This window comes from Cololabis saira, chromosome 11 (assembly GCF_033807715.1).
Source record: "Cololabis saira isolate AMF1-May2022 chromosome 11, fColSai1.1, whole genome shotgun sequence".
Classification (NCBI taxonomy): Eukaryota; Metazoa; Chordata; class Actinopteri; order Beloniformes; family Belonidae; genus Cololabis; species Cololabis saira.
The window spans coordinates 29,806,976-29,828,401 of record NC_084597.1 but is presented as its reverse complement, the minus strand read 5'-3'; the positions used below and the strand labels follow the sequence as shown (position 1 = coordinate 29,828,401).

The 21,426-nt window shown below is 39.1% G+C and overlaps 1 protein-coding gene across 1 annotated transcript in view; it reads left to right on the top strand.

Moving 5' to 3' along the window:
* si:dkey-112m2.1 (transmembrane protein 132C) overlaps nucleotides 1–21,426 on the top strand; it is a 282,047-nt gene that overhangs the window by 238,370 nt on the left and 22,251 nt on the right. Inside the window, exons 6-7 of the mRNA XM_061734330.1 lie at nucleotides 13,050–13,193; nucleotides 21,057–21,265. Of these exons, the coding sequence (XP_061590314.1) occupies nucleotides 13,050–13,193; nucleotides 21,057–21,265 (353 nt within the window). The remainder of the gene's footprint in view (nucleotides 1–13,049; nucleotides 13,194–21,056; nucleotides 21,266–21,426) is intronic.

The window sequence follows — 21,426 nt, the reverse complement described above, 5'->3', positions numbered from 1 at the left end:
ACAGATGGGAAGAGAAACCATGAAAGTATTTCATTAACCAGCTCAAAAGACAGTGGAGGACCTGCTAGCTGAGAGTGCGCCACTTTTCCTGCATCCTCCCATGTATTTTTGATCTCTCTCTTGCAGTGCTGTGTCTCTCTGTTCTCTTATTAGAAGAGACAGCCAGTGTGGCTCCCTTAGCGCTTTACAGTAAACCCCAAATGCTATCATTAGCATTTTATTCATTGCCTCTGAAACTAACTATGTCAAGCTCAACATCATTAGCTTTGTGATCACAGTTCTTTATCATTATAATTGTGGCAATTAACACAAAATTTAGCATAGACTTTTTTCAATATATGTGGTCATAGATAAGCTAATTAATTTAAACATCCTGGGTGTTTAATCTTGTGCTTTTTGCTGTTGTTTTTTGTGACGGGGCATTTCTCTGGTAGGAGTCATGTGTTGTTTATGTTTTGATCAATTTTGACAAACATGACATCATCCAGAATGCTTAGCCTGCTTTTAACATACAGGTAATGCCAAGAGGGACCGACAATAGCAATGGTAATTAAAGCTGCAAGCAGCAATGAACGGGCCCTCGCACCCTTGTGCACGTTCAGGCGTGCTGCAGTGGAAGCGCTGGTATGACTTGCATTTAGATGTGTTCAGGCCTGGACATTTAGCAGATGACACCACCCACGACTCTCTATACCAAACCATTCAAAAGTTATGGCAGAAAGTATGAACTATCAGATATCGACCAATCAGATGAAGGGGCGGGGCTAATTTGCACCAATTATGTTCAAGGACTGAAAACCGAGTCCGATGACACCACCCACGAGTCTTTATGTCAAACCATTCAAAAGTTATTGCAGAAAATCGGAAAAATCACGTATCGACCAATCAGAAGAAGGGGTGGGGCTAATTTGCTCGAATTAAGGTGAAGGAGTCAAAACCGAGTCCGATGACACCACCCACGACTCTCTATGTCAAACCATTCAAAAGTTATGTCAGAAAATAGGGACTATCAAATATTGACCAATCAGAAGAAGGGGCGGGGCTAATTCAGGCCAATGAAAGTCAAGTACTCAATACTGAGTCCGATGACAGCACCCACATGTCTTTATCACAACCCGTTCAAAAGTTATGGCAGAGAATAGGGACTATCAAATATTGACCAATCAGAAAAAGGGGCGGGGCTAATTTGCACCAATTATGTTCAAGGACTCAAAACCGAGTCCGATGACACCACCCACGACTCTTTATATTAAACCATTCAAAAGTTATGGCAGAAAGTAGGAACTATCAAATATGGTTGCGACATGATACAGGTTTGTACCGATTTTCGTGCATGTACGTCAAACCGTATTGTGGGGCTTGGGGCACAAGTTTTCTAGGGGGCGCTGTTGAGCCATTAGGCCACGCCCATTAATGCATCATGAAATATAAAATTTATTGCCAGGCCTGGCTTGCGTGAAAAATTTGGTGACTTTTGGGGAACTATCAAATATGGACCAATCAAATGAAGAGGGGGCGCACTTTTTGGCATCTAGCGTCGCCACGGTAACGCTTTTGAATGAGAAAAGTAAGGCGCGTCGTCGCAGGAGAGACGCGCATTTTGATGTATAACACACCTGGGTGTACGTTACGATTCGGGCCCTATTAACTGCCAAAGGAATGGGATAAATTGCGCCAAAATTACACGATTCATTCAAAATGGCTGACTTCCTGTTGGGTTTCGACCATGGCCCAAAGAGACTTTTCTTTAAGTTGCAACATGATACAGGTGTGTACCGATTTTGGTGCATGTACGCCAAACCGTATTGTGGGGCTTGAGGCACAAAGTTTTCTAGGGGGCGCTGTTGAGCCATCTTGCCACGCCCATTAATGCAAACCAAGAAAAGTTTTGCTGTACAGTTGCTGGCCCGGGACGGAAAACAGTGACAGCGACAATGAGCAAATACAGCAAAGCAAAACTAAAAAGAGGAAGAGACAAAAGATGTCAAATGTGTGGGATCATTTTAAATGAATAATTAAGGTCCCGGTCCACATTGTGTAAGAATCTTGTTCCAATCCCGGTAAACAGCCAGGCATTTCTGTCTAATCGTATTGGTTCTAAATGTGAAGTTGCACAATTTTTAAAAGGCAGTGTTTAAAAATGATTTCTTTTTTCATTTCTGATACTTAAAAAAAAATAAGTGGGAAACAATTTTATCTATTTTTATATCTCAGATTTATATCACAGTTTACTAGTTTGCATAATATGTAAATAAATGTCATTTTTTTCTTGAAAGGAAACAAATTAGTTGTTTTTAATAATAATATTTGAATATTAATAAAATAATCAATTACCAATATATTTGATCACTGCAGCCCTAATGTGCAGTAGACAGGCCCTCGAGTACTGGCTTTTGTGCACCCCTGGCTATGACACCCATTGCCATGTTTGGCAAAAAACACAGCATTTCAGCAGAAACCTCTCATATCAATGGTCAAGCACATCAGAGTAGAGGTAATTATTTTGAGTTGTTTTACAGCCACTGGTATTGGGCACCTTGCATCTGCTGAGATGACCATTAACTCTTCTATGTAGCAGAATATTACAGAAGCAACTATAAGGCAATCTGTCCAAGACCTATACCTTGGCTTGAATCGTGTAGTGCAGCAGGACAATGAGCTGAAACATTAGATTGGCTGAAAAATGAAGAGTTTGAATGGCCTTGTCAAATTCAGGATTTCAGCCCAAGTGAAATACTGTGGCAAGAATTTGGGATAGCTGTACATAAGCAAATTATCAAATTCCTTTGTAAACTATAAAGAGGAATGGGCCAAACTCAATCAATCAAATTCAATCAAATCAATCAAATTTGAGAGACTGATAAAAGAAATGACTATAAGTTATCAAGTTATTACTGCGGAAGGTGGTTCTACAAGCTATTGAATCATGGGGACACTTACTGTAATACCTAACATGTGGGTTTTTGGCTTTATTCTCAAATAATTGCACGGTGAAAAAGTAAAATTTTGTTGTTCCATAAAATGTTGAATTTGTACATGTTTTTACACCAAACACGTATGATTAAATTAAGTGGTATCAACATTTGCTAATATTAATATTTGATTTAGCTGCTTACATACTCCATACAAGCAATGTCCTGTGCATTGTACCTGTGCCAAAATGAGTCCAATAGAGAAAGATTCTCATAAGTATGATTTACACGTGGGGCTGCTGTGGCATCAGGACAGGCCAGCCATCAATCACCTTGTCTCACTGTCAGAACAGAATTTGGAAATGGACTGACAGAACACTAATAGAGTGTGCAGTGAGGTTATCCAGTGGCATGCTAAGTGTTCTCAAGGGAGCATAAGCCATCTGCATGCAAACATAATGCCCCATATAGCTTATTTAATTAAATCCTCTTGTGTATGTACGGGCCTCTAAATTACTGCTCTGTCTGTCTCCTGTGCAGTTCAACTACATTAATTCTGTATTTTGCTTTCACTCCTGGTGCACCGAGCCTTATTTTAAGCTTGTTTCCCATCCCCAGACCAGATCATATTATGCTGCAGGAGAGACAACAGCAGACAGTGAATTAAAAACATGGAAAATTTGCCCAGACAAACACTGTCAGTGCCATTCATTTAAATTTAAAACTCTTTGCTTTACTTTTAGTTTTCATTTGTTTTTCTCAGACATACATACTTACATTTGGAGCCCAATTGAGGCTGTAGAGGCTGTTACTTGCAAAAACTGCATTACATTTAAAGTTCCTCTTAAAATGACTTCTGTATTTCATTTGGAATAACTTTCCAACCAACACAAATCACCTGTAATATATTCATAAAAGTAGGAAAACAAATCAATAGAGAAAAAAAAAACGTAAAAAAAAACATTAATCAGTTGTGAAAATAGGTTGTTAATAATCTTTTGTGAATCATCTTATTGATAATAAGATTATATGTTAAAGATTCTTAAAGATGGCAGTTAAAGTAAATGTATTTAAACTTGTTGGTACTGCAATCTAAATATGAATACATACTCTTTTTTTGTTATTCTAAGGCTAAAACATATGTATTTATTTGGTTTTTGATGTCCTAGTTCTGCCCTAGTTTGTGGTCATACATCCCTTTCCGCTCTTTCCTCGTTTCTGTGCTGTCAGCCACAAGGCAAACAACAAGAAAGAAAATTCATAATCCTATAAAAAAAAAACAATAACATAATTTTAATTGACTGTTGGGTTTATGTAAATGTACCCAATAACTCTCACCTAAGGGGTTAACACTATTGTGTATCCATCACTTTACTCCCATTCTGTCAGAATTAAAAATATATATTATATTAGCTGCAGAACACATATTTACCTCATAGAACAAACATATTCAGTCTATGGTGAAACACTTTGGTTGTAGCAAGTGTCACCACAGTCACTCAAAGAGTTTTGCATTTATTATCTGTCGTTAAAATCTGAATAACCTAGATCATGCTCTAATTAGCAAACATAGCCAGCTAATGCTCATCACATCCACACTGATCTTCAGAACATTTGTCAATATTTGTTTATCTCCAAGAGATTCATCTTACCTTTGTTGCTAACTTGCGCCACAAACATATTTGTAGCAAACCACTACCAACATTGACGTTACGCAGCACCACCTCGTGTCTGGGTTTTTCATGAATACGGGCTGTCAGTACCCATCCTGCCCAATGCTGCTTTCAGACACAAATCCTGTTTATTTTGCAAGTTTACAATACCCAGCGGTTCAGAAATACCTTTTAGATACCATAAAATTATCCCTTATTTGTATCAAATTGAACATTTCAGAACATCCATCTTCGTCTTCACCTGTGGCTTGCCTGCAGGTCTGGCCGAAGGCTGCTACCGCATATGTTATACCTCTGTTGCTCATTGCTAATTCAGTTGATAATCCTTGATTGCAATTTATTGATCACTGGTGATTTGTTTCTGCACGTTTCATTTTTTACAGAGGATTTCAACAATTTGATCTCATCACACAATTCACACTGATGGATTGTGGTGCTAATTGTGTCAGTGATATATCACAAAATTATTTGGCCTCATGTTATCTGATAAAAATACACCTTAACATTGGGCTTTCATTTGAACTAAATGTGTTTGAAAACATTGCCAGTACCCGCACATATTTTTGCAGATTTTGAATCTGAAAAACTGCAGACATGAGTTTAAATGTAGTCTGCATAGATTTAAAAAAGAAGCAAACATATGCTGCTTAAGAATACTGTAAACAAACTTATTTTCATCAATTATAGCTTAAGTTTAACTTCCCCACAGCAGTTGGTCTGAGATCAGAGTAAGTGTTATGTCATTTTGTGAGTGTATCTTGACTGTGAGCATGAAGTAAAATTGCAGGGAAAGAGTAAGAACTCCAAGAACTCACACGGAACAAGAACTCAAACTGAGCACATCATGTGTTCAGCAGAAAGACACAGATCCACTCCCCCTTTATTTTTTTTGTTTGTTTTATTTTTTACCCCCTGCTAATCAAATGACCTCCAGAAACTCAGGCCATGTCCACAAAATATGGACAGGCTTTACTGAGGACAGCCGATTTATCACTTCCGACTTTACCATTCCTTCTTCTAACTTTAGACTCAGAAATTATGTGGCAGCGAAAACAACAAGGGCTCAATATTTTATCTCACACAAAAGTATTTACAGCTCAGAGTACACAATAGCGAATTCCAACAGATTTCCCACACCAACAAGTAATAAATCAATATGTAATTAATGAGAAGAGTATAAATCACTCTAGGAACTGATTTGATAATCAATAATGGTATTTCTTACTCTTGATCATGGCCGAATGCCCCCGACCTGCCCTCAACTCTTTACGTGTACATTTATTAGTTTAGTAGATAAGTAAGTAGAGACACATGTGCTGATTGTTTAACTAATTCCTAAGAAATATCAATAAATATTTCTTTTTTCCACTTAGTACACAGTATCTGTAGATGACTAATTAGACATTTTTTCAACATCCTGAATTAAAATTGATCTCAAACCCATTAATTTGGTAAGTTTCATCAGCTGCACCCGCTGACTGACATCTTTCTCACTCGTGAATCCCTCGCTTTTTGCCTGCTGAGTCGCATTCATTGTGACTTCAGTTATCAGCACTTTGTTTCAGCTCCTCTCTGACTCCAACATCAGAATACTGAAAAACTTGGCTGCTGTTCCTTTTTTCCCAAGCCATAACTGCAAAAAGATTATATTGTATGAACATAGCTCTCCCCTGCTGTTCCATCGCTCTTTCAAAAAAGTGGAAGGAAAAAGAAAAAAAAAACAATCCTCGGAGGTGTTGATTCCATTGCTTTTGCTTTTATTTTATCTGAACACTGAGATGCTCTGATGTTGGTGAGTGGCAGGGGAAGTACAGGTCCTGGAGGGAATATAATTATTATTTTTTTCTTTCTTTGATAATTGATATGAACTGAACTGGAGTGGTAGTATAAATCCTATTCACAAGGGCTTTTGGTTAACAGTGCAGTAATTCTGAGCTGGCTTACAACCTCGTCCGGTTAGCGAGTAACTGTAGCTATCTGGGTTTGTGGGTCTGAGGCACATGGTTACTCACTGAATAATAAATTGTTAGCCAATGTTAAGTAGAGGTTGGGGCCAAGGTTTAATCTAAGCAAATCTTAGGTAGGTGTTTCTCTGCCTTTGATCCTTGTGAATAAATGTATGAGGTTTGTCCTTATTTATCATCTTGCCACTCCTCTAACGACCTGTTTGTGCTTTACAGGCTCTTCTGTAGCAATGCAGGAGACCTCATTCACCCTTCCTAGGTGGTTTGTTATTCTTCTCTTAATCATCATATATGGTTTCATTTTGGATGGATTTTGGCAATATCTTGTTTCATTAATTCATTCTGGAAGAGCTACAATTAGGGCCCGCACTTATAGTGTGAAGGCCCTATTGTATTTGTAGGAATTTATTTTTTTCTCATTTTTCTTCTCACGAACTGAGGGCCTTTTTGACCCCCTAAACGTGCCCCAAAAGTCACCAAATTTTGCACACAAGCCAGGCCTGGCAAAAAATTTGATATTTCTTGGTTTGCATTAATGTGCGTGGCCTAATGGCTCAACAGCGCCCCCTAGAAAACTTTGTGCCTCAAGCCCCACAATCCAGTTTTACATACATGCATGAGAATCGGTACAAACCTGTATCATGTCGCAACTTAAAGAAAAGTCTCTTGGAGCCATGGCCGAAACCGAACAGGAAGTCGGCCATTTTGAATTAATCGTGTACTTTTGGCGCAATTTATGCCATTCCTTCGACCGTTTCTTCACCCGAACCGTAACGTGCACCCAGGTGTGTTATACATCAAAATGTGCGTCTCGATCCTGCAACGACGCACATTACTTTTCTCAGTCAAAACCGTGGCGACGCTAGACGCCAAAAAGCCTTCATCTGATTGGTCCATATTTGATAGTTCCTACTTTCTGCTATTACTTTTGAATGGTTTGACATAGAGAGTCGTGGGTGGTGTCATCAGACTCGGTTTTGAGTACTTGACCTTCATTGGCCTGAATTAGCCCCGCCCCTTCTTCTGATTGGTCGACCAGAGCAATCTGAGCGCATGACACAGCTAGAAGTGGCCGACTGACTGACGCTGTGCTTCAAACACAGAGGGACACGATCAGCGCTATTATATTATAAGTCTGACATGTGATGACATTAAAAGTATGACATGAATCTGGCTTCATTTCACCACCTCACCACATGCGTCGCCAGTTCCCCATATCTTCAAAATGTTTGTGCGCTAGTATCGAGGTTTGTGTAAAGATACGCACATTTTCCCGTTAGTTTTATTTTTTTAAATCCCAACCTTTGCGTAGAAGATGGCGTGCGCATCTTTCAAGCCCTGTTTTGTGCGCACGCAAGCTTTATAAATGAGGCCCCAGATCTCATGAATGTCTTGCTTAGAGATGTGAAACAACACCAGACTTTTTCTTTGAGCTTGGTGTCACACACAGACATACAATAACCATTCTTTGAGCAGCACCTCTGTAGGTTGTTTGCTAGCAAATACATGATTCATCCTCAACCATATCATCCCCCACACACTCCACCCTTGTACCCAGCTGCACAGAAGCGTAATGGCCTTGTATCGATTCTCCTGTCTCTCATCGTCTTTTTTCTCTTTTCTTGCCCTGCGCTCTGAACTGCAACACGGGGTGGTTAATAAATGCTGCTTCTGTTTTTCAGATGGGCATCAAGTATGTTTATGCTTACGCGTCTTGAATATAATCTGTTTGCATGCTTATAGATTTGTAGGTAGGTGTTCATAAAGTATACATTCTCATTAGCTTATAAAATAGTCTTTTAGCAACATGATTGTTTTTTCTCCCATCATGTTTGAATAGGGTTCACAAATAGGACATGCATTTCACATATTCATAGCCCCAGGAGGATATTAGTTAACAAAGTGACACCCAGTGAGAGGTAGGTGGAATTCACGGAAAAAACACAGACCCCCTTTTGTGCCTCATGCGTCACTCAAGCTCTGTCCTTAAGTTTCACAGAATATAAATTGAGTGATTATTTCTATTACAAAATGATAAGGATGTTGGATGGATTCATGAAGGTCTCAGGTGGTCAGGGCCTGAGTTAATATCATCCACTATGCGTAAAATAGTATAAGTATATCTACTGTATCTATCTAAATGTAAATGGAATGACAATCTTAGAGAAAAGTAAGATTTTTCTTGTTTTTTTTCTTATCTCAACATATATGTGGAGCTCATTTGTGAATCCCACAGCTTGATATGTCATGCTGAAATAGAACATTATCAGAAGTATTATGATTTTGTTATTATTAAAACGCTCCCATTTGGCAGAATACAGTTTTTCTCCTGTGCTTCCTAACTTCTTGGCACAGATGATGCTTCCTTGATGGCAGGAGACGCAAATTCACAGATGTTCGAAAGAAAATACTCTCCTACATTTAGATTTGTATGAAATGCCCTGGATCAGAATTTTATATATATATATATATATGCCCTGCGATGGACTGGCGACCTGTCCAGTGTACCCCTGCCTCTCGCCTCAAAATTAGCTGGGATAGGTTCCAGCAGACCGCCATGACCCTGCATAGGATAAAGAGGGTATAGATGATGGGTGGATGTATACATAGATGGATATATATATATATATATATATATATATATATATATATATATATATATATATATATATATATATATATTCATGACCAGCTTATACTTAGTCTTAATTTCAATTCATGCTATTCAATTTACCAAATCTCTACTGCTTATCTATAGTGTTGCATGAACACTTGCTTCTTTTTATCCCAGAGGTAAAATGGAAAAGAAATCAAGACAGCAGAGAGGCAGAAGATGTGGCATACAAATTGCAACTAGAAGAGATCTAGGCTCTTAGCAGTCTTTTATTGAAAATAATAATGAGATGGATCTGATGTTATAGCAAATCTTCGACACGATCTACACACTGAGAGCTCAAGGATTAGCAGACCATTCCTTAATTGAGCTCATTATCAACTTCCTCCTGCTCTTATGTAAGGCTTTCACCCTCATCTGGTGATATCTCAGAAATGACTTCAATTTGGCAGAACATGTCATTGTTTTGTTTTCATCCTGTGCAAGACGTTTGTTCTGTTAAATACCAGTAAAGAACTCAGGTGACGTCGTGTCATCCAACTTCACCTCGAACCCTTTATTAAAAGGGACTGATTTTAATAGTCAAACCCTGGAGGCTTGGTTCCCCCATGACTTCAGCACCCACACTGGCGAAAGGGCGTTTCTGTGTGGAATTTGCATGTTCCATTGGGTAGCTAATGTGAGCTACCCTCAAAAAAACATGCAAAAGTCCTGGGCTATACACTGCCCTCTCTGGCCAGCCGGGGCGCCAGATGGGGTGGGGAGGATCTGGCCAGAATTACATGATCCTTCCACGCGTTACGTCTGGCCAGAGAAGCCCCACCCTGTCTCATGAAAAGAAGCGCCCTGCTCACTCCTCAGTTAAGAAGGAGACTTGAACTCAGTATGGCCCTCCCGGGGCTGGTAGAGGGAGAGCAATGGCCAGGACTGATTTTGGTAGAAGCACTTGGTGATAAAAAAAAATGGGAAAAAATCGGGGATAAAAATAAAAATAAAAATAAAAAAAATTATTCAAAAAATAGTCAAACCCTGCTTGCAGAGGCAGTTTAATTTGAATGGAAAGTATTTTAGCATACTAAATTAAATTAATACTAAACAGCATATGTTGGATCTGAAAACTACACATTCAAAAAGGAAAGGAAGGAGAAGAAGGAGGAAAAGGAAAAGAAGAACTCATCAGACCTCCAGAGCTGGATGAATTGGTGATTTAACACTTGATGAGAAAACTAAGACCTTGTTTGGTTCTGGTATGATTGTAATGCATATTATGCAATCATACTAAACCGGATTTATTTTGAAGTGTTGTTAGTAGAAGTGTCAATCATTTTTTGGCAATTTGCTATTTTCCTTTTTTTCTGTTTAATCTTTGACTGGCAGCAATATAGTAAACCTAACTACTTCAGGGGCCTCATTTATAAAAGAGTGTGTAGGATCCATACTAAAAGTGCACGTAAACCCAAAAGCCGAAAATGGCGGGCACAAAAAGAAATCCGGATTTATAAAAACGTGTGCACGCACACTTGCACGCAATGTTCGCTTTATAAATCACATTCCAGCTGGAAGGTTGCGCAGGTGAATTCGCCTCATACCCCTGTCCTCTGCACGCCCACTTTTTACCATAAATGGTGAATGCAAACTACATGATGATTGTATTTGCATATAAATGAGCCTGCTGAGCATGCGTAGCGGCTTCCTGCAGCCTGTTTCTGCTGTGCGTCAGGATGAATGAGACGTGTCGAGCTAGGCAACCGTGCCACTAAATTTCACGGAGACTGAGATCGAGATGTTGTGGATAAGGTGGAGGCCAGGAAAACCACATTATTTGGTGATCACAGTAGTGGCATCACTAACAAAAATAAAGCGAGTGAGTTGCCTGCCAGAATCTGATTTCTGGCCGATGGAGCGCGCACAGCAGCCCGTTGAGCGATAGCGCTGAAACGTCAGATTTTCAGATTATGAAGCTCAAGAATGAGATCAAATCATATTTAGGTAGAAACAACCTTTCATTAACTATATTTGGCCTTCAATCAATTTTTGGCAGGTAAGAAGACCCATTTTCAGGGGAGAAATCAGATTCTGGCAGGCAATCACTTTTTGGCACGACACCGGCACGGCGTGTCCTGCACCGCGGACACGCCGTGCAGGTAGGATGATTTGACAGATGAAAATACCCTGTCAGATCACGCTTCCACATAGATAAATGTTGATGTCTATGTGGAAGCGTGGTCTATGTGGAAGCGTGATCTGACAGGGTATTTTCATCTGTCAAATCATCCTACCTGCCAATATCTATGTGGAAGCGTGATTTTACTTTTTTTTTCTTCCGCCAAAGCGTCGTACACATAGATATATGTGAAGCACTTTCTGACTTCCTGCTGTTAAATCGTCTATTTGCATGAAAAAGCCTTTGAAAAAAAAAGAAACTGAGATAAAAGAAACAGGGATCGTACGGTAGTATTTTCTGCCGAGGTAGGACACCTCGGCAGAACACCGGCTTGGGTGTACATGGATCTATAAGTCTGATATGTGATGACATTAAAAGTATGACATGAATCTGGCTTCATTTCACCACCTCACCGCCTGCGTCGCCAGTTCCCTATATCTTCAAAATGTTTGTGCGCTAGGGTCAGGGTTGGCTTAAAGATACACACATTTTTCGGTTAGTTTTTTCTTTTTAAATCCCAACCTTTGCGTAGAAGATGGCGTGCGCATCTTTCAAGCCCTGTTTTGTGCGCAAGCGAGTTTTATAAATGAGGCCCCAGGCCTTTAAGTGAAAAGTCACATAAACACTCTTTTGTATCCATCGTGGGCCCCTGTCCTGCATGTTTTAGATGCTTCCCTGCTTCAACACACCGTGATACAAGTACCTGTGTCATCAACAGAGTTGTGCAGACCTTGATGACAAGCTAATGAGGACCTTTAATTAGAATCAGGTGTGTTGGTGCATGGAAACATCTAAAAGGTGCAGGACAGCGGCCCACGAGGACCAGGATTGAGAAACACTGGTTTAGGGTTCCCTAAGTTTTATACTGCGATGGACTGGCGACCTGTCCAGGGTGAACCCCTGCCTCTCGCCTGAAATGAGCTGGGATAGACTCCAGCAGACCCCCGTGACCCTGCAAAGGATATAGCAGGTATAGATAATGGATGGATGCTACGTTATAAAGATAGAGCCTTCTAAAAGTAATCACTATAAACCCTTTTTCCAGAGGAACCCATGGTCAGGAATGGTTATTTTATGTATAATTAAATACATTTTTGAGTATATGACAGGCTGCCTGCTTAGTTGTGTGGCCATCAGTAGACAAGTAATCTGTAGTTCCAAGTGCAGACAGACCAGACTGTGACCTTCCACCCTCTGAAGTACATACATCTTTCCCCTTTTCCCTGCTCGTCAGTTGTGATCTTTGTCATTTTGTTCCTTTTTACTGGTGCTTAGTTTTGTTTATCTTCAGGGTCACCTGTGCTGCAGTGCTTTCAGTTTATTATCAAAGATCTTTATTTTTTAGCCCCGCCAACGTCATCTACTTGCATTTGCATCCTCCACTCCTCCCTCATAAAAATGAAAGCACAAGTCTCCAACTAAACACGCAGAAATGTTACTTTGTTTCTGCTCTTTGATTTCATATACTAGAACAAGACCTTCCCCGTGATTTGTTAGCAATGTTTTTTTTCCCCCATTGAACAAAAGACTGGCTTAAAACTTGAGACTTTTAAAGCTTTAAAGTTCCACCAGAAATCCTCCAGCTCTGCTTATTAAAGTCATGCATAAGCTAACCTACACTGCCTCTCTAATGACACTACATGGATGAGTCTATTGACTGCAAAACCAGTCAGTGGAAAAATCACTGTGTACTAATGTCTGCGTGACTTGTTGTTTTCACAGGACACTGAGATCCTTAACACGGCTGTCCTAACCGGCCGAACAGTAGCCGTTCCAGTGAAGGTGGTCACGGTGGGGACAGATGGAGCCGTGTCAGATGTCACTGAGTCGGTGGAGTGCAAGTCAACAGATGAACAGGTTATCAAGGTTAGTTGAGAACATGCATTCTCAGGGGCTGCTTTTACATAACCTCTTTTCATTTTTTTTCTTTTTCTTTATTAATCTGCTTTTGCTCAGCTTTTTCTGTGTGTATGTGAAAAATAAACACTAGCTTGGATCGCAAGGGCTGCCTTTTTCCATTAAAGCAATAAGCGCAATTGTCGTGTTATACATTTAAGAAAGGTTTTGGGTCACTCTTGCAGGTTTTTTTGGGTATTTTTTGGACAGTGTTCTCCATGTGCCTGCATAGGTTTCCTGGATGTTTTTGGATTCAACTCGTGATTTATAATTATAATTACTGATTCCGAGGTGGTATAATTGTCCGGCAGTTTTATCAGTGTAATGTACTGGCAGCCTGTCAGTAGTGGACCATATCAATTATCCAATGTAAGTATGATGGACAGTTTTCCTTTGGCTTATCATCTTTCAGTTATTTTTCTCCTAAATTTCTATAATAATCTAGCCGGTTTTACCATGTTCGTTGTGTTGCAGTCAAATACATTTAAAGGCTGTCTAAGATTATGTTACTTGAAAATCAAATGCAAATACACTTAGAAAAAGACTGCAGATCAATACAATTAGTGGATTTTTATGCCAATCTTTCAGAGAATTATTTTACTAATGCAACATTTTGGGTGCATTCGCAAATGGAAAATGAGCTCAACAATGGACTTGATGATGATTGATGAGCAAGGAAAAGAGGAAAAACAGACGGATATATAAACACATCCAAGCAAATTGATAAGATTCAGGTGGAGATAATTAGGATGGGGATAATCAACGAAGAATGTTAAACCACACAAACAAATAAAAACCTTTGTCGATATGAAAGAGTAAGTGGAAGAACAAAGACAAGAGAACAAGGACGAACAGAAACCCCAAATCATGAGAACAACTAAGTGTAAAAAAAAAATAAAAATCTTTTTTTTAACTATACAATAGAAAATAAACAAGAATGAGCAGGGTTTGAATGTAATTTAATGTCTTCTTTATTACATCGTAAAAATGATTACCATTGAAGCCATTGGTTGGTGCAAGTGCATCATCCATTTTCACTGGAACTTTGTTGGATGTTTCTGATTAAAAAAAATGTTTTTTGAGCTGCATCCAATAAATCAGTGGGGCTCGCACTGGTATGTTTTTATACGTTTAGAATATACACAATTGCTCATACACATATATTTTGCTGTGTGCAAGAATCTTAAAGAAATAATAGATAATCTTAGGTAATCATTAATATAAATTAAGTAAGAAAGTGAGTTAACAAAAATGTGCCCTTGGTAAATGCCCCAGCGCAGTACTACATAGCTGTGTGGACTCTCATTCAGATTGAATCAGTTAACTTTTAGTCATTAATTCATTCATGTATGAATGAAATAATGATCCCTTAACTGATTTGTGAAGTGTCATCATTATCAGTTGTAAAAGTTCCACAGAGGTTTGGCATTGATTTGTGAGCGTTTCCACAAAGGACTGATGGCGATAAAAGATGTCACAGAGATCAGTCAGGTGCTGCATTCTTTATGTGGCACAGAAGAGGTCACCAGCAAAAGATCTCACTTCAATCTTCATGGCTATCATCTACAATGCCTTTTTTAAGAGGAGATACTGAAGGACCTGGAGTGTAAAGACAAAATTGAGCAAACCTGGAGATTGAAAGTTAGAGATGGTTTGAAAGCTTTGAGGTGAAACGGGCAGAGAACAAGAAAGAGGTGAGGGTAAAGGGTGAGAAGTAAAGTAGATTATTTGAGCTCATTCTCTAGAAGGCTGATTGTTAAAGTCTTGCATATCTCTCTCTTTCTTTTTAATTCCTTTGGTAACTTTGTGTCTCACAGATAATGTTCTGACAATACCATCCAGTATCATGATGCACTTGTAAAACTGTAATGCTTTTATTATTTTCAATTAAATTTATACCACTTTACACATATTGAAAAATATTATTGCTGATTATGTATTTCTCATAATTTCCCATAATTCTGCACAGATTCATCTAAATTATTAGATCATTCACAGTTTTAAGCAGTGTTTAACAACCTGATGAACGTTGTCATGGTCTGTACCAGTCTGTTAATGAGCCGGTTATTTGAATCAGGTGAATTGGAGTACAAAAATAAACCCAACACGTTCAGGGCAGTGTTGCCTAAGGACCTGGATCGGGGAACACCGGTCTAAAAAAAAAAAAGCCATCCAGCTATTTAAAGAGAAAAGAAACCTTCAAAGGTTTTATTTTTCCAATTTGCATATAACCATTGTAAATTAAGGGATACGTTTTTTTTTAAAAAGGCATGCAGGGAAATATTACTTTTTTTGTAAAATGATAAAAACTACTAAAAAGACTGTTCATCAAATTTGAAGAGGCATATTGAACTGCAGGCAATCATACTTCACTTTCACTGATAACTATTATTAACACTACCATTTTTTGCTAAAAGGCCACCTGTACTTTCTGATGATAAAGAAAGGACATTTGGAAAAAAGGACATTCTATTCTTAAAATCTATTTTTTCTGAACATTTCTCACTCTTATTTAAACATAATGGTTTTTTTTCCCCCTCACACATGTTATCTAACTGAACTGAACTAAATGAACTGCCATGGCATGCAGTATTTTCCACTTCATATGCCATAGAGAAGGGTAGTTGCTGCTGGTTTGCAAACGGTCTTTCACATAAACTTTAGTTTTGTTAGGTCTCAGTAGGCGTTGGACACAAGTGCACGACACAGGAAGGCAGAGGTGGAGTTTAATGCCCGGAAGGGCCTTTATTGCGGTTTGGGGGGAAAAAAACAGTTGAGGCCTGGTGGGCTGGATCTAAGGCAGGCTGGGGTGACCAGAGGGTGAAGGAGTGGAGTAGGTTGGCTGGCAGTCCAACTAGAACTCAGCACAACGGGTAGGAGAAAAACTCTAGAGTAAACAAAAGAGGTAGTTATCAAAGAAATCACTAAAGATAGCCTCAAGAGTGTCAGCATACAAACGGCTGGCTATATATGTGACATGCACAGATCTGGCGATGAATGACTGAAGAACCAGGGTCTAAGTAGGCAGAGGGATCTGATGAGGAGAGTGGCTGCAGCTGTGCTGGACCTGTCTGGAAGCTCCTTCCCTAATCACCCACAACTCATGTCACCTGCAGCGAGAGCATGCGGTCCACATGCTGTGGGCGTGGGACCATAGACATATATAAAGGCTAGATGACTCGTCCGCGCTGCTGCCAATGGAGAGCGACGTCGTCACAAGGCGGCCATCTTGCCACAGGAGAACTCGCTCACTTTAACATTGTGTTTAATGGTGCCTGTACTGCTTAAACAACCTTAACTTGCTCAATTCTCAACAGATTTTCTAACAGTTTGGTTTGTTATGAACGTCAGAGATGTAGTTATGACACTGCATACTACATATATATGAAAATAACCAGAAACAGATAGCTATAACATGGTGTATATTAGGGGTGTAACAATATATTGTGCCACGAAATTTCGCGATACAAAAACGTCACGAAACGTGTCGTGGAGGTGACAAAGTGTATCGCGATATTGGGTTATTAATATTAATCTATTGTGTTGACGACTAGAAACGCGCATCCGAGCACGCGTGACGACCGCGGCTCGACCCGCGGATCAAAATCTTCCTCCGCTCAGCAGAAACTAGTTCCGTTTTGCGGTCCCGATCACGGACTTTTAGGGTTTTGAGCTCTGAACCTTTAAGTCTGGTGTAGAGTTAAGCCTTACCTTATTAAATTAAACCTTTTTCGGGTCGGGGAAAACTTCTTCAGAGATCGAGAGTACTTTACTGTCCCCTCAACAGTGTAGGATTTTAGAACGTCAACACAGCAGCTAGTGCCGTACTGTGGCGTATCACTCCGCCCAATCTAAAACAGACTAGCACTGCAGATAAACTGATTATAGTCCTTGATTTACATCAGAATATAAAGAATATATTTATAAAATAATGAACCCTGAATTACCAAAATAACCTTCTTAACAAAAATAAATCTCCTCTTACACTTATAAGGTGAGCATGAATCAATATTTTTTATTATGTCAAATTGTATGTATTTATTTACTTAATTTTAGTTGTTAAATTTCTGGAAAAGAAAAAAGTCAAATCATACATGAGAGAAACTATTCAGTTTGTGGCAAAATATTTGTATTGTATGAAACTGAAGATGCATAATGCAAACCTGACATTTAGTTTTAGTTCAGTTTGTGGAAAATGGTTGGCCTGGCTTTCTCTTTAAAACTTAAACAGTTATAAAGCATTACAAACTGTAACAATAGGGCAAACGCACAGTATTGTTTTGTATTTTGTGTCTTTCAAATACATTTTTTTTTTTCCAGTCATATGTTCCTCATTCAAGGTTGTTAAAAAGATACTGCTATAATATCGTATCGTATCGTTATCGTGACCTCAATATCGTGTATCGTACCGTATCGTGAGATTAGTGTATCGTTACACCCCTAGTATATATATATATATATATATATATATATATATATACATGTTATATGGTAATAATATATATGTATATATGTTATAATGTAAATATAAATGTTACTAAGAATACTATGGAAATATTGATTTAATATAAATACCATGTCATAGCTATCTGTTTTGGTTATTTTCATATAAAAGTGCGTTTTTCAATGTTTATAGTTATTCACAAGTATGCATACATCTCTGACGTTCATAACAAACCAAACGGTTTTAAAATCTGTTGAGAATTGAGCAAGTTATGGTTGTTTTGCAGTACAAGCACCATTAAACACAATGTTAAAGTGAGCGAGTTCTCCTGTGGCAAGATGGCTGCCTTGTGACGACGTCGCAGCAGCGCGGACGAGTCATCTAGCCTTTATATATGTCTATGCGTGGGACAGACCGGTTGGTGTGGAGGGATAGAATTAGAGGGAATGGGTGGAGGTGAAACCGTAACAGTTTTAGCCCACCTGCATTTGCTTGCCTGTAACACAGGAATAGAAAATGAATGAATGAATGGATGGATGGATCTTCTCCACCACTTCGTACTAAAATCCACACAAAGGACTCTTGTTGGAATCAAAAGATCAGCTTCAGTTTAACCTTCTAAGACCTGGAATACGCATATAGGCATTACACATTTTTGTCTATATCATAATATAAAATTTTACAAAAGGGGCCAAAAACAAAAAGAAACAAAATTGCACCAGGTCTTAGGAGGTGAATTTGAAGGACTGTTTGTAAAGCTGTCGCAGTCTTCTGTCCCTGCTATAAGCAAAAACCAGCAAAAGTAACTTTTAGACTCCAGTCCTGGCGGGATAACTTTTATGCTTGCTCACATAGCTACAGTGGACGTTTTGGCATGAGGTGACTGACTCAAGAAAGCACTTATGGAAAGGAAATTGACAGAATGATCGAGCAAGCGACCAAACAAAAGTAAGTCTTTGACAATGTTGTGCAAGTGACTTTATCTCCACCCCTAAGGGAGTAGCCAAAGAGCTCAAATTTGAAAGGTTTCTTTGTGCTGTCTTCATCTAAATAATGACTGCTAAATCAGTCAGCAGACACACTCAACATGTTGTCCATATAAACTTAGGGTGCTTTCAGACCTGTGGCCCGTTTGTTTTGTTCAGATTCAGGGGCTAAAACGACAGTTGTTTTGTTTTTCGTTTGTGGCGTTTGTTTTTCACAAGGCAACCGTCTGTAGCGGTTCAAATGAGTGTTGGGAAAGATAATACCTAGTGAATTCCATCATGTATTTCTGATATGCATTTGTAGTTATTTTATATGTATTAAGTAATAGCATAAATCAATACAAATAGACACCGAGTAATTCCATAAATGCATTAAAAAAAATAAAAAATAAACATTTTCCCCTGAAGCCGAGGTGTGGCAGCTGCCCCTGATCTAAATGACAATAAAATGTCATGCAATACCATTCCACCACTGCTTTCATCTGTAATACTATAAGACAGTGTGCTTTCTCAATCCTGTTCCTCATGGGCCCCTGTCCTGCATGTTTTAGATGTTTCCCTGCTTCAGCACACCATGATAAAAGTACCTGTGTCATCAACAGAGTTGTGCAGACCTTGATGACAAGCTAATGAGGACCTTTAATTAGAATCAGGTGTGTTGGTGCAGGGAAACATCTAAAACATGCAGGACAGAGGCCCACGAGGACCAGGATTGAGAAACACTTAAATGTTAAATGAATACTGCATTCAAACTTACACATTGACTGCAGCAACTTTCCCCGCACGCCATTTCTATCGTCGTGTTTCGTGTTTTTTTTCTGAAATATGCTCTCATACTCGCCATACGCACGTATTGACAACTTCTAACTCCAGTGGCGTGAAGTATGTGGATCTTCAGATGCAAATTAATGTTTCCTCAAAGGGATTTTGTAAATTGAAATGTTAAATAAAGTTTAAAAAGAAAAAAGAAAAAGTATGTCGCTCTTTTGTTGTCGCCGGTTGCCATGGTGAATCCTTGTTTCAGGGCTCTACTGATGATGGCTTTTTAACTCGAGCTTAACAAACTCAGAGTCGATTGAACTAACTCAAATCCGCTGTTCTGGAACCGAAAACTCCGACTTTGCTATCTCAGGTTAAGTCAACTCAGAGTTCAGGTTTAAACTCGGAATTTGTTGAACCTGCTTCCTGGAATACCCCTCAGGTCTCGAATGGAAGTGAGCCGAGACCACCTCTCCTAGGCGATCTCGGCTTGCTTGTCTTGTCCCACATCCGAGCGCAATTGCTGTGTTCACATATACCAAACGAACCGATCTTTAGGGGGAAAGGTGTGAAAGCACCCTTAATGTTAGTCTGGTGATAGATACAGTTTGGTTGGATATTGTTCAACATTAAAAGATGTCCTGACAGGGATAACTTAAAAAAAATGAAAAGAGCAAAAGAATATCAAGTGAAATCTGGGTGGTTCCCCAACTTTGATATCACCCTCTTTGAATCCCAGCCTGTTCTAATTACAGGAAGATGGAACAGGTAGGTGCTGTAAGACTGTAGCACAGAACAGATTGAGAGAGTAAAAGAGCAAGAGAGAACAAGAAAGAAGAAATGGTGGGAGGAGGAAAGGACTGACAAACACCAAGCTGTCAGTTCCGTTCCTCAGAGAGAACGACTGATCTGACATCATTTGAGAGCAAAGCTGCCAAATTATATGCGAGCAAGTGGAGACAGATGACAGTTTTCTTGTTACTGGATTGTTATAAAAGGAGCCATTCTAACTACTGAAGACATGTGTTGAAATTAACAATTAAAATGGAAGTGGTTTTATACTAAATTCAATGCAAGATTGTTAAATAGATCTGGGTTTTTAAGTTTGGAAAACGATAAGGAATCATATTGCTTTGAGGATAACAACAGATCCTTCTAATATCCCTGTTGCATTTAGTTTTCTTTACGTTGGAGATGCATCTAAGAAAAATCTTTGATAACTAATTGGAGTTGTGCTTCATCCAGCTGGTGATGAATTTTTTCTGATCGTTTTGTTATCTGGTTGGATGAAACAGGTTTGTGTCTTTGCAGAGTTCCATCTGCCAAGTTGGCCCCAAGACACATCACTTGCTCAAATACTGTAGTGTGCTGCACACAAACAAACAACGGACAAATGAACACGCACGCATGAAGAGAGAAACTGAGCAGACTTGACACTGAAGATATTAGTGAAGCAACGCCAAATCTTTCCACCTTTAGAGCTTTTTGACCAAACAGAAGAGTAGAAGCAGCCCAGATGAGAATATTTCATGGAAACATTACATTCGCAATTTATGGTTTAAAGCTAATTTCAATGTGTGAGTGTATGTAATGTTTTTTTTTCCTCTCTTCTACTCCTGTCTCTTATCTCTCTTGACTCTTCAGGTGTCAGAGCGGTGTGACTATGTGTTCGTCAATGGAAAGGAGACAAAAGGAAAGAGCCGAGTGATGCTCAACTTCACGTACAGTTTTCTAAGCGCGCAGCTGGAGATGAGCGTCTGGATGCCCCGCCTACCCTTGCTTATAGATGTGGCTGACCCTGAACTCAGTCAGATCAAGGGCTGGAAGGTCCCCACTAGTGCAGGCAACATGAGGTAAGACACCACTGTCCGTGTTGTTGCACTGAGTAGCAAGTTTTATATTCAAGACCAACTCATTTAATTATAGTTTATTGTAAAATTGGATAAAACACTTCAGTTATGACAGTCTTGTTCTTTCTTTATTATGAGCCTTTATTTCAATGTAAATAAAGCAT